The sequence below is a fragment of the Mus musculus genome, chromosome 4 (assembly GCF_000001635.26).
Source record: "Mus musculus strain C57BL/6J chromosome 4, GRCm38.p6 C57BL/6J".
Taxonomy (NCBI): Eukaryota; Metazoa; Chordata; class Mammalia; order Rodentia; family Muridae; genus Mus; species Mus musculus.
Genome location: NC_000070.6, coordinates 65,351,503 through 65,362,995, shown reverse-complemented (window position 1 = coordinate 65,362,995; position 11,493 = coordinate 65,351,503). Strand labels below are relative to the sequence as shown.

General features: G+C 39.9%; 1 protein-coding gene across 1 annotated transcript in view; it reads right to left on the bottom strand.

Moving 5' to 3' along the window:
• Positions 1 to 5,486: 5,486 nt before the first annotated feature.
• Positions 5,487 to 11,493, bottom strand: part of Pappa (pregnancy-associated plasma protein A) — a 233,336-nt gene continuing 227,329 nt past the window's right edge. Inside the window, exon 22 of the mRNA NM_021362.1 lies at positions 5,487 to 11,378. Within this exon, the coding sequence (NP_067337.1) occupies positions 11,271 to 11,378 (108 nt within the window). The 3' untranslated portion in view covers positions 5,487 to 11,270. The remainder of the gene's footprint in view (positions 11,379 to 11,493) is intronic.

Genomic DNA, 11,493 nt, shown 5'->3' with positions numbered 1-11,493 from the left:
GGAATACAGCTATTAAAAACAAGGACATAATGAAATTTGCAGACAAATGGATGGAACTTGAGAATATCATCCTGAGTGAGGTGATTCAGTCACAAAGGAACAAATATGGTATGTACTCACTGATAAGTGGATACTAGCCCAAAAGTTTGGAATATCCAAGGCATAATTCACAGACCACATGAAGCTCAAGAAGAAGTAAGACCAAAATGTAGATGCCTCCTTGCTTTTTAGAAGGATGAGCAAAATACTCACAGGAGGAAATACAGAGACCAAGTGGTGAGCAAAGACTGAAGGAAAGACCATCCAGAGATTGTCCCTCCTAGGGATTCATTCCATATTTAGCCAACAAACCCGGACATTATTATGGATGCATGGAAGTGCTTGCTGATGGAAGCCTGATATAGCTGTCTCCTGAGAGGCTGTGCCAGAACCTGACAAATACAGATACGGAGGCTCGCAGCCCACCATCAGACTGAGCCCAATCATGGAGGAGTTGGAGAAGAGACTGAAGGAGCTGAGGGGGTTTGCAGCCCCATGGAAGGAGCAACAGTGTCAACAGGCCAGACCCCCTGGAGCTCCACATATGTGGAAGAGAATGGCCTTGTTGGTCATCAGCGGGAGGAGAGGCCCTTGGGCCTGAGGGTGTTCGATGCCCCAGTGTAGGAGAATTCCAGGGCAGGAGGACAGGAGTGGATGAGTGATGGAGCACCCTCATAGAGTAAGGGGAGGGCAGATGGGATAGGGGGGTTCCAAATGGGAGACCTGGAAAAGAGAAAACATTTGAAATGTAAATAAAGAAAATAACCAATTAAAAACATAAACATTGCTCCCTGAATTGTTAGCACAAAAAAAAGGGGGGTGGGGGGTTGATATTGAGGATTGCTATCTTGGTAGAAACTGCTATAAAACAATGCTGATAGTAAGGTCACTTATACAGATAAACCCTGTGCATTTCAATCTTTTTGTTGCCTTCTGGAGAAACTCAAACTAAAACATGCTTAGCCATTTGGTCTCTCTATAACTCTCTGACATTACCTCTTAACCTTTCCTTCCCAGTGTGGCCCCTTAGTCCTTTTTCTCACCATAGGCTCTGGTGAGCTTAACATTTGCTTGGTTTTTGTACAGCCACACCTGATTTCACTCTTTTATATTGGATGGGTATGTATTATTATCTCTGCCTGGATCATTTATCCTTGCCCACGTCTCCTGGTTAAAACACTGCCTGGTTTGCTTCTTCTAGTTAAAACACTGCCATGTACACAAACACACTGCATGCCAGTGAGCTGGGTGCTGACCTCTAAGATCAGATAGTAAAGCCTAGATGATTTCTGTGACTTCATCCTGACCCAGCATTACAATGGCTATCAGTCAGCTTCTGCTGATATTAAGCTTACGTGGCTTCCATTCTTGTGGTATTTGAATATCAACTTAGATTTTTGCTTTAAATAGACTCAAAATTTGATGAGAAAAAGTCTGGACTATACTGTGTAAATCTCAAAATGATTAGGGTTTGATTTGGGGAGGGTATGAATTCATTATTTATGAAAACAGTCATTAAAACTCTGACCCTCAGTTTCTCTCGTCTGCAAGCCTGACTCTTGTGATTCCTATAATCATGGTATTCTGTTAGAAGTAAAAGCAAACACTAATCCACTTCCACATGTGAAAGAAAGAGACACTGTGTCTGTGCCTGCTTTTCCTGTTACCCCTTGGATACGCATTCCAGGAACTATGGAATTGTGCTTATTTTTCACTTTTTTTCAAATTTGTCTTCACTCTGGACCTATTCAATGTTTGGCTTGTGGCCAAAATTTGTCTAGTTTCTTAGAGATGGAAACAACCAAAATGAATTTTAGAGCATCTATTTGGTGATGTAAAAGTGATGCAAGATTTCTCCATGTAAATACCAAGGAGCTGAGACCTTTGTAGGACACCTACCTGTTCACCTACCCACCTCCTTTTCTGCTGCATACTTACTATTGTGCAAGTCAGAGTTGGAATGGAAAAGAGTAGAGGGCAGTGGGACTGGCACATAGTATTTCACAAGTACCTACCATACCCCTTGCTAGATACCTCATTTCAACTGTTCATTGTTTTCCTAGGACACCCCAGCTTTGATGAAAGAGGTAGAGTAGTGCTCAGGATAATACAACAAGTTGTAATCCCAGCTTCTTTTTCAGACCTTTCCAAAGCCTTCCTCCTACTGAGACCTCATCATGATACACCCCTTGTCAGATCACTAACTGTGTTTTATATAGTTATTTTATTTGGTTTGGATTGTTTATGAGACAGGTTTTATGTAATGTAGGAATCATACCCAGGGCTTTTCGTGTAGTAGTTGACACTCTACGTACTGAGTCATATGAGCAAAAGAACATTTGTTGATTTTCCAAATCTTGATGTTCTCATCTCACTTTCTCTATATCTTAAATTGTAGAATGTTCAAGACACTAAAGATGGCTTTTTCTAATCACATCATTTAACAGGCAGGAAATTGAAATTTCAAATATCTAGGATCTCAGTCTTTTTCAGTTCCTTAAGTGCATTATGCTATTTATGTATTTACATCCCAAACTCTGCTGCCCCATTCTTCCTTCACACACAACCCCATCCCCTGTTCCCTTCTCTTCTGAGAAGGTGCGCCCTGGTATCCTCCCACCTTGGCCCATCAAGTCTCTGCAGGATTAGGTGAAGCCTCTCCCACTGTGGCCAGACAAGGCAGCCATGAAGCCTGAGCTGCAAATCTTCAGTATCTGTGCCAGGGGGGCTCTAGCTTTACTTTTAAAATCCTTCATAGGATGATGGATGCACCTGCTGGTCTCATTTGCTTAATCACAGCACCTGCATTCTCTCATTAGCAGCTCCTTCTGTCTTCACAAAGGCAAGGGGCTTGCTCAAAGTCACAGGGCAGATTGTCCCTGGACTTGGTTCCTTTCATAGCAACACTGACTCTCAGTTTAAACCTTGTTCCTTTGGTGTTTAAAATATTTACTCAAAAGATGAAGGGTCCCTGAGTTGAATACCAGACAGGCTGTGTTTTTATCCTAGGTTCTGATGCCTGCCACTCAGTAATTTGCTAATGGCATTATAGCATCACAGAATGCACCCCGATCTTGTGCTTTAACTGTAAATGATAAACACTTATGCCTGATTTGAAGCCATATCCCCACTAAATGCCATAAAGAAGCAGTTAACTCTGCATTTGGCTTCTTTTCCTCCTTCTTCCCCTCCTCTTCTCTTTCTGTTGGGTTAGAAAGAAGTCATTCTTAACTTTTTGTAAGCTAGAGCTTACAAAGAAGTTTTGTCTCTTCAGACAAAACTCTGCAGAATACTGAGCTATATCAACACCATAGAGTATAACCTTTTGACTTGGGAAATATTTGTTTCTACTTATGAAGTCATCCTATAAATTTTATTTTATAATTTTTTTCATAGTGAACTGGATATAACTGTAGAGCAGAAAATATGCCAGAGGAACCTTATCATTAAAAACTAGTTAAGGATCCTGGCATGATGGTGTACCTTTAATCACAGCAGAGGCAGTTTAATCTTAATGTTTAAGACCACTCTGCACAGAGAACACCTGTCTTGGAAAGAGACAAACAAACCTAGTTGTGGAGTAGAGGAGCATTTAGCAATGTTTCTTGTTGGTTGGTTTAGTGGCTTCCCTCGTGTTTCTTGATATATTGTATTTTAATGATTTCAAAAATACATTGTGGATAGACCTGATTTGCCTTATCATGATCTCAAAAATAATTCCAATGGATGTTCCTTCAAACAATTCTTTTTGTACAAAACTCAAGATCTTAAGCATCAGTATACAGAAACATACTTTGAGCTGACAGTCAACAGCTCAGTGTACAGTGCCACTGTTATTGAAATGCCTATGCAAGTATCATGACTTCAAGGTATATTGTTCTTATATAGCTGTCTCTTGTGAGACTAGGCTGGGGCCTAGCAAACACAGAAGTGGATGCTCACAGTCAACTATTGGATGGATCACAGGGCCCCCAATGGAGGAGCTAGAGAAAGTATCCAAGGAGCTAAAGAGATCTGCAACCCTGTAGGTGCAACATTATGAACTAACCAGTACCCCGGAGCTCTTGACTCTAGCTGCATATGTGTCAAAAAATGGCCTAGTTGGCCATCATTGGAAAGAGAGGCCCATTGGACAGGCAAACTTTATATGCCCCAGTACAGGGGAACGCCAGGGCCAAAAAATGGGAATGGGTGTGTAGGGGAGTGGGGTGGGGGGAGGGTGTGGGGGACTTTTGGGATAGCATTGGAAATGTAATTGAGGAAAATATGTTAAAAAAAAGATCAACAGTAAAATTAATTATGTTATTGGTATTTGTCATAAGCAGCTTTGGTCTCAACCTGACAAGAGCCAATGCAACCCATGTCCGATAATGTTCTCATTCACTGAAAAACTTATCTTCAAAAAAGAACTCAAGAATATTATGAAGTTGATATTTTATTTTCATTTCACAGATAGCAAAACAGAACCTTAAAACAATTTAATATCTTTCCAGAGACTGCATAGCTACTTACTAGCTGGGGGTGGATGAACAAGAAAATGGCCTAGATAGAGAGAAAGCAGCAATATTCAGTCTCAGTGGAGGCTCACACGATGGACTGGCTAGTTAAGTGTTCATACTTTTTAATTTATTATTTTTCACATAACATCATTTTGAAACTTTATACATATACATTGTGTGGTGATCCCATCCATGCCTCACTCTCTCTCCCCTCCCCGACTCTGCACGTGCCCTTCTTTCTTGTTAGTTTTCTCACTTGTTGTTGTTGTGGATATTGTTGGTCCTCACATTTATTTAATGAGGTTTGCTTCAATGAGCTTGGACAGAGGGTTAAGGAGCATGGGCCCCTTGCCAGTTCTTACAACACTGAAGAAAATGATATCCCTCTGTCCCTGTAACCATCAACTGCCAATAGCTCCTTAGGGCGAGAGGCATCCTAACGAGCCCCTCAATCCTGATCCAGGATGTAATCTTGAAGAACCCAAATAAGGATTTGTGTAGTATCAACCTCTGTAGTGAGCTCAGGATTACAATGACAGTGTGACATCCAGAACACAGGTTGTGTTCATTTTTGTTGTTTGGGTGTTTTTGTTATGAAAATAAAAATATTCTCAGAGTATATTGTTGAAGACAGAGTCCAAATAGCAGTATATAAGGACAAGGAGTATATATGTTAGTGTCATAGAATGGAAATATATTATAATGTATAATAATATTTGCCAGTTATTGCATGTACAAAATATAGATACTTTTCAGGAATTATATAGAGCACTTGATATATATTGAATTCAATTTCATGCTTTTTATTGAATTTTTTTATTATAAGCTCACGTTTCCTTTTAGGTTATTTCATGGGTATGTTTGCATGTGTGTGTGAGTGTGTTTGTGTGAGTACGCGCGTGACCATTCTATATGACTATAACAGTCAAAAACCACACAACAACATGCTGAAGCAGACAAGCTATTATATATTTTCATAATATAGAACTTTAAGGTATAGTAATCAACAGTGGCAAAATATTCGTCTTTGACATTATTTGTGTATATGTGTGTGTGTCAGATCTAACCTGTAATTGAGACCAGAGAAAACAGTATGGAAACACAAATCCATGAGAAGAGCATAAAAAATACCATGAACAGAAAAATATGTTTGAGTATTTTAAACCGTATAGAAAAAATAAATTAGATGAACCATCGTGTAAATATAAATTTAAAAAGATGACATTCTTAATAAATAAAGTTAACTATTTACATTTTTATATATTGCTGAAAGACTTAACTTAGATCCATAAAAACACATGAACAGGAAAAATAACCCAAAACAAGAGCAGCACATTTCTGCGCATGAGGTACAGGAAGAAGAACAGGGTTGTATTTAGTTTTTGCTGTTTACTTTACTTTAATCTTTCTTTTCTCTCTCTCTCTCTCTCTTTTGTTTCCTTCTTTCTTCCTTTCTTTCATTTTTTTAAAATTTTTGTTTGTTTGTTTTACAGTAGACCAGTAGATTTCTCATGAGAACAGATTCTAAGCACTTCAATGAAAAATCATATTTTTGATTGCTTCCAGAAGGTGCTAAACAGATTCTAACATCATAATAATTAGAAATACCCTCAATAATTATGACAGTAATAAAAAGGTATAATATGATACATAAATATGGAAGAGCAGTTTGTAATATGAATACATTTTCTCTAGACGAGATCACAGTTTTGTAAATATTACATTTAAGTATATATATACACACATATATGTACAGCTATATATACATGTGCATATATATGTAAATTTTTATTTATATATAATATCTTTATATAGATAGATATCTGCAGATAGGTTATTGATTATAGAGACCCAAGAAAGCAACTCAATAATTGTTCAAAGTTCTCCTCACTGGCTGCTGGTGTGAAGTTTAAGAAGCCCAACTTGCACTCAGAATGTTATCTCTTCTCTTAATGAACCAGATTATGTGGAAACTAAGTCTGAGAAGTGAGGATTCTACTGGAGAAGAGATGCCAGACCCTCTTACTCTGTAAATTGGAAACGTGCCCCCCAATATTAACTAGATGACAGTAGACTGACTTTTACACTGTAGGAAGCCATTGAATTTTGATTAAATCATTGAATTGGTAAAAGCTAGAATAACACAGGGGAAACTTATCTGAAGAGTAAATATTCCCCAGTACACTCATTAAGGTGGATTGTAACCCAGGCCTTCCAGCTTTGTGCCATGAAATGTTGATCAAGCACTCCCTGTCTCTGAAAAGGGCAATGAGCCTGTGCATTTTATGAAATAAAAGAAAGAAAGAAAGAAAGAAAGAAAGAAAGAAAGAAAGAAAGAAAGAAAGAAAGAAAGAAAGAAAGAACCCTATGACCTTTGCCTCAGGCTGTGTAGTGTCTTCTACAGATTGGACAGTCCGTTTAGTATCCTCAGGGCCTCATGACCCTCCCACTGTGAGGTAGGTAACTAGTTGTATCCCCATTTTTCAGCAAGAGAAACTGAGGCAAATATGGAGGCAATTTGATGACTTCTCCAAGATCACTGAGTAAATTGAAGGCTGGAGAAAAGCATTCTGGAGCTTTGTGCCACCTACATCAACTTCTATCTTGACCATTATTACATTGTTTTTACAGAGGAAATGATAGCTAGGAATTTAGAAAAACTTGAATGAATCACAAAAGGAGGTGTTTCAGAAAACTTGTTCTCTATTTAGTTGTTTGCTTGGTTTGTCTTCTTTCTCAGTATTCAACGGGGTCCCCTGCATGGTCATGAAGCAGCTTCTTAAGAACAGAGCTGTGCAGCGTGGTTCTGAGTGCCATACTGGCAAACAAAAATATCTTATAGTGTAAAAACGACAAAGAGACCCAGTTTCTTTCCTTAATATTTGGTAAAAATCAATATGAAACTCTCCTTCATCCCCTCTACCATGGACAGTCACTAAAGAAATGAACCAATGCTTAGCTAACAATAACTCAAGGGCAAAAATGCCTTACTTCCTGGACCTACCACAATGTTCAGCAAATGTTAGTCAATGCCATAGAATCCCACTCTAAGTCTTCTAGAGAAATCTCTATGTCATCTCTACCTACTCAGTTATAGAATAGTGTCCTCAAGGAAGCATAAAAATAGGGCTTATATTCTTAGGTTTTCACCATGCATTTCAGTCCCTTGTAATCACTTTGTCTCCTATTAATTTCAGTCTTTACAGCTTTGTCACCTTCAATTCCTTCTATTTATTTTCTCACTTGAAGTAGTTTCAGAAAAAAAGAAATCACACACACACACACACACACACATAAAGACACAGAGATACACACACACACACATACACACACTGAAACGGTTAACATGCTCTCCTTCCTGTTCTTTTCTTTTCTTTCGTGTCTTTTTCTATTTATTTCTTTTAAAAAAATCCACACAGGTAAGACCTTTAACAAATTGACAGTTACAACCAAGTTAAATCAAACCTGGAAGGGAGGTAGCTGAAATCTGTCCCAAAGAATTATTTTCAACAAATAGCATTTAAGCATTGGCCAATGTGGGAATGAGACAGAAAAGTCTCGGCAGAGGTCCAGTGTGCTAAGGCCAAGAGCAGCAGCTGATTCCCTCCTTCTGCAAAGGCCTGCTATTTAAGACTGTTAATCTCTCCTTTGCTTTACACCCCACCTCACCTACCCACACTGACTTCCCAAGGACTGACTGACTTCCCTCATGAGGCTGTTGGCACAAAATCTAGGGGGTAATGCAAGTCCTCCGGGCAGACAGTGTGTTGCGGTTTGGAACAGTTCCCCAGATGGGGCTCAGAGAACTGTCCATCTCCTCGTTGCTTCCTTGCTGCTAACAGACATACTGCTTCAGCTGCAGAACTCCCAAGTACTTTAGAGCCCCTTAAGCTGTGGATGTACAATAGTGCTTCAGACCCGCCTCCTCCTGATTATCCCATTGTCCAAAACAGATGACTGAGGAGATGAGACAAGGAGTTTATTCTCAGGAAGAAAATGAAACTGGGAATCAGTGCATTGAAAAAATACAGCTGACTGTCCTGCACTAAGGTCTGAGAAGACCTTATGAATTACACATCCCTTGTGGGCATGAGGCAGGCTACCAATTGGGTAGCCTCTTTTATCTATTAGGCTCAGCAAATATGAATTTGTTCATAACAGGCTTGAATGGCGGTGAGAAGAAAACTGGATGGGACTCTTCCTGGAAAGCTCCCCCCACCCGCCCCCATTTCAGCCTATGAATCTTAACAGAGGAGCCAGCCTCCGGGAATCTTTGCCCAGCTGGAAAGGATAAGAGCAGATGACAGTGACATCGACAACAGGGTTTGGATGAGGAATGACTGGGAGAAATTCTTGTGGTCTTTCTTAGTTTCTACAACTCTTCTATTGATAATGTCATCTTTGGGTCTTTGGAGGTTTCTGGATTACTTATCTGGAAGGATGGCCCTGTCACCACTCTTTTGCTTGTCCCTTCTAAGCTGACACAGCACATCAGAGCAAAAGAGGAATCTGAAGGCTTGACAAAAGTTTGAGGATCTTGGAGAGATGATCATAATTGGGCCAGCTACTAGAAAAAAAATTGTTCTTATATTTTGATAAAGATTGGTCCAAGAAATCCCAGGGGGAAATGCACTATGAGATATGCTTTTGGAGGAACCAAAGTGCTTGACCATTGTGTTAGTGGCCACTTCTCCACTCTAGACTTCAACCCCAGAAGCTAAAGGACAGGACAAGCTGCATAATATAAGCACTTATATCCATAATTGTGGGTACCAGTGCAAAACCATCTTGGTACATTTCCTGATATTATGGACCACAGATGGTCAATAGCTACCTTTTAAAATGTTCTTGATCAGTAGGAAAAAGCTATTGGTCATAATATGAAAACACAGTTGGCTAAGTTACTGTTGGTCCTAGTAGATAAAGGGATGTGATAGTTGAACAATTAATGCCTTAGATGCAGTGTGGCTTACACATGGGCTGGCATTTTGCATTCTGTTCCAGACTTTGTTTTATTGGTTGGTTATCTCCACTAGACTTGCGATCAGTTGATGTACTATTCATCTTTCTGTTATATAATTCATTTAGATCCTCCATATCATTGCTTCCCTGCCCCACCTTTCATAAATTATGTCAAAGTTAGCTATTCTATCCACATCATCCTGTGTTAACTCTTCCCATATTAATTCAGAGTATATACATAGGTATGAAAAGAGGCAGGAAAAAAGGCCCTGCATATATTGCTGGCTTCCATGTACAGTTGACTCATTTCCTCTTAACATTTAAAGACTAAATATGGGAGGGGAAGGAGTGATGTCCAACAATGAATGTGGAAAGATGTCCTAACATCTGAAAGATTATGTGGAAAATATGATGACTATGTTGGGTACTCAGTCTGGATCTCCAGGGCTTCCCTTCCATGTTCTTCTAGTATACAGTCGACATCGCCAATGTCCAAGATGTTTCACAACTCTATCTGCTTGGAGTAATAGTGGGAGTCTCAAGACCAAAGCTTCTTCTAGCCTAGAGAGCTAGGAAGACTGGGATAAGGACAATAACTTAAGTCCTTGCTATTCCAACAGTCTCTGGGTAGCTCCAGCATTTCCAAGTTTAACACTGTTCCACTTGATTAGAAAATCCAACACTGGATTAGATATTCTGGACTTTCCAGAAGGGCTCCAGCATCTGGCATCCCTCAACTCTTTCCCAGAATGAGAAGTCTACTCATGAAAGACTTAAGCCCATGAAGGATATTTTTTTCTTATAGATGGGCAAGAAGTGAGGAACTGTGGGAAAATATGAATCACTTTTGAGGCAGTCTACTTGGTTATATGGAGTTTGTTGTAACCTAGTTCTACCATCTTAGGGCACTCAATGTATTGGACAGAGCAGCAGGAAGAGTAGCAGCAAATGTGGTCCCAAGGTCAGATCTGGAAAATGGGTGGAATCTGGAAGGGGTATGAAGACCTCAAGCCTCAAGCAGGGAGCTGATAGAATACCTTAATTCTGCAGTCCTAAGCCATTTCCAGCTCAACCTTGCACCCTGGTGTTGGAACAAAACCCCCATGGCAGCAAAAAAATTGGGGAGCTTTGCACACCTTGGAATATTTACCATTTAGGAAGCCCTAGTTCCCTAGAAGGTTGGTGATTACAGCCATTTCACTTCCAGTCCCAAAGCACTACACAATATTCTGAGCCTTAGAATCTGAGATGTATTGGCTTTTCAGTACTTGGTCTTAATTTCTATAAACCACTTCTCCCAAAGACAGTGTTCCTTGGGAGCTTGGAAAATGAAAGATTGAATTTTTTGGATTTTGTTCTTTTTTTTTTTCCAGTTGTTTTCTGCCCTCACACAGACATTGGCATGGGTGTGCATGCATGCCTGTGTACTAACCACAGATGTGCATACTCCTTGATACACACACCGTTTTGTTGTTCTTTTGGGCTATGGTCATTTGAGAAATGGAAAGAATTTTTAGAGGCTCTGGGTCTACATGCCGTGTGTTCAATCCATCTTAGACTACAGGATAGTATTCCACTCCATCATTCAACATGGTGAGATTCAGTTCATTGCCCCACAGTTGGTCCTTCCTGGGTGAAATTAAAGGCAGACCGGTTGGGTGCTAAGGATCCCTGGTGTGGAGAGGCCATTTCATTGAGCAGCAGACTGTGAAATCAATACCAGAGGGATGCGGGTCCTGGCATTGGGAAATCTTTGACACCTGTCTTTCCTTAGCCATGGCTATATCCCCGAAGATCTTTCCGGTTGTGTTCTTGGGCCTCAGGGTCTCGACAGGCGCAGTCATTTTGTAGGTCACAGGACATAGGAAAGGGAGTGACCTGCAGAGATAAAAATCAAGAATGAATCAGATGCTTCGGTCTGATTTTCAGAGAGGTGATAAGAAGGAAAGGGGCAGTCACTAGATTTGAAAAATATATTCCAGTTCAATTCACA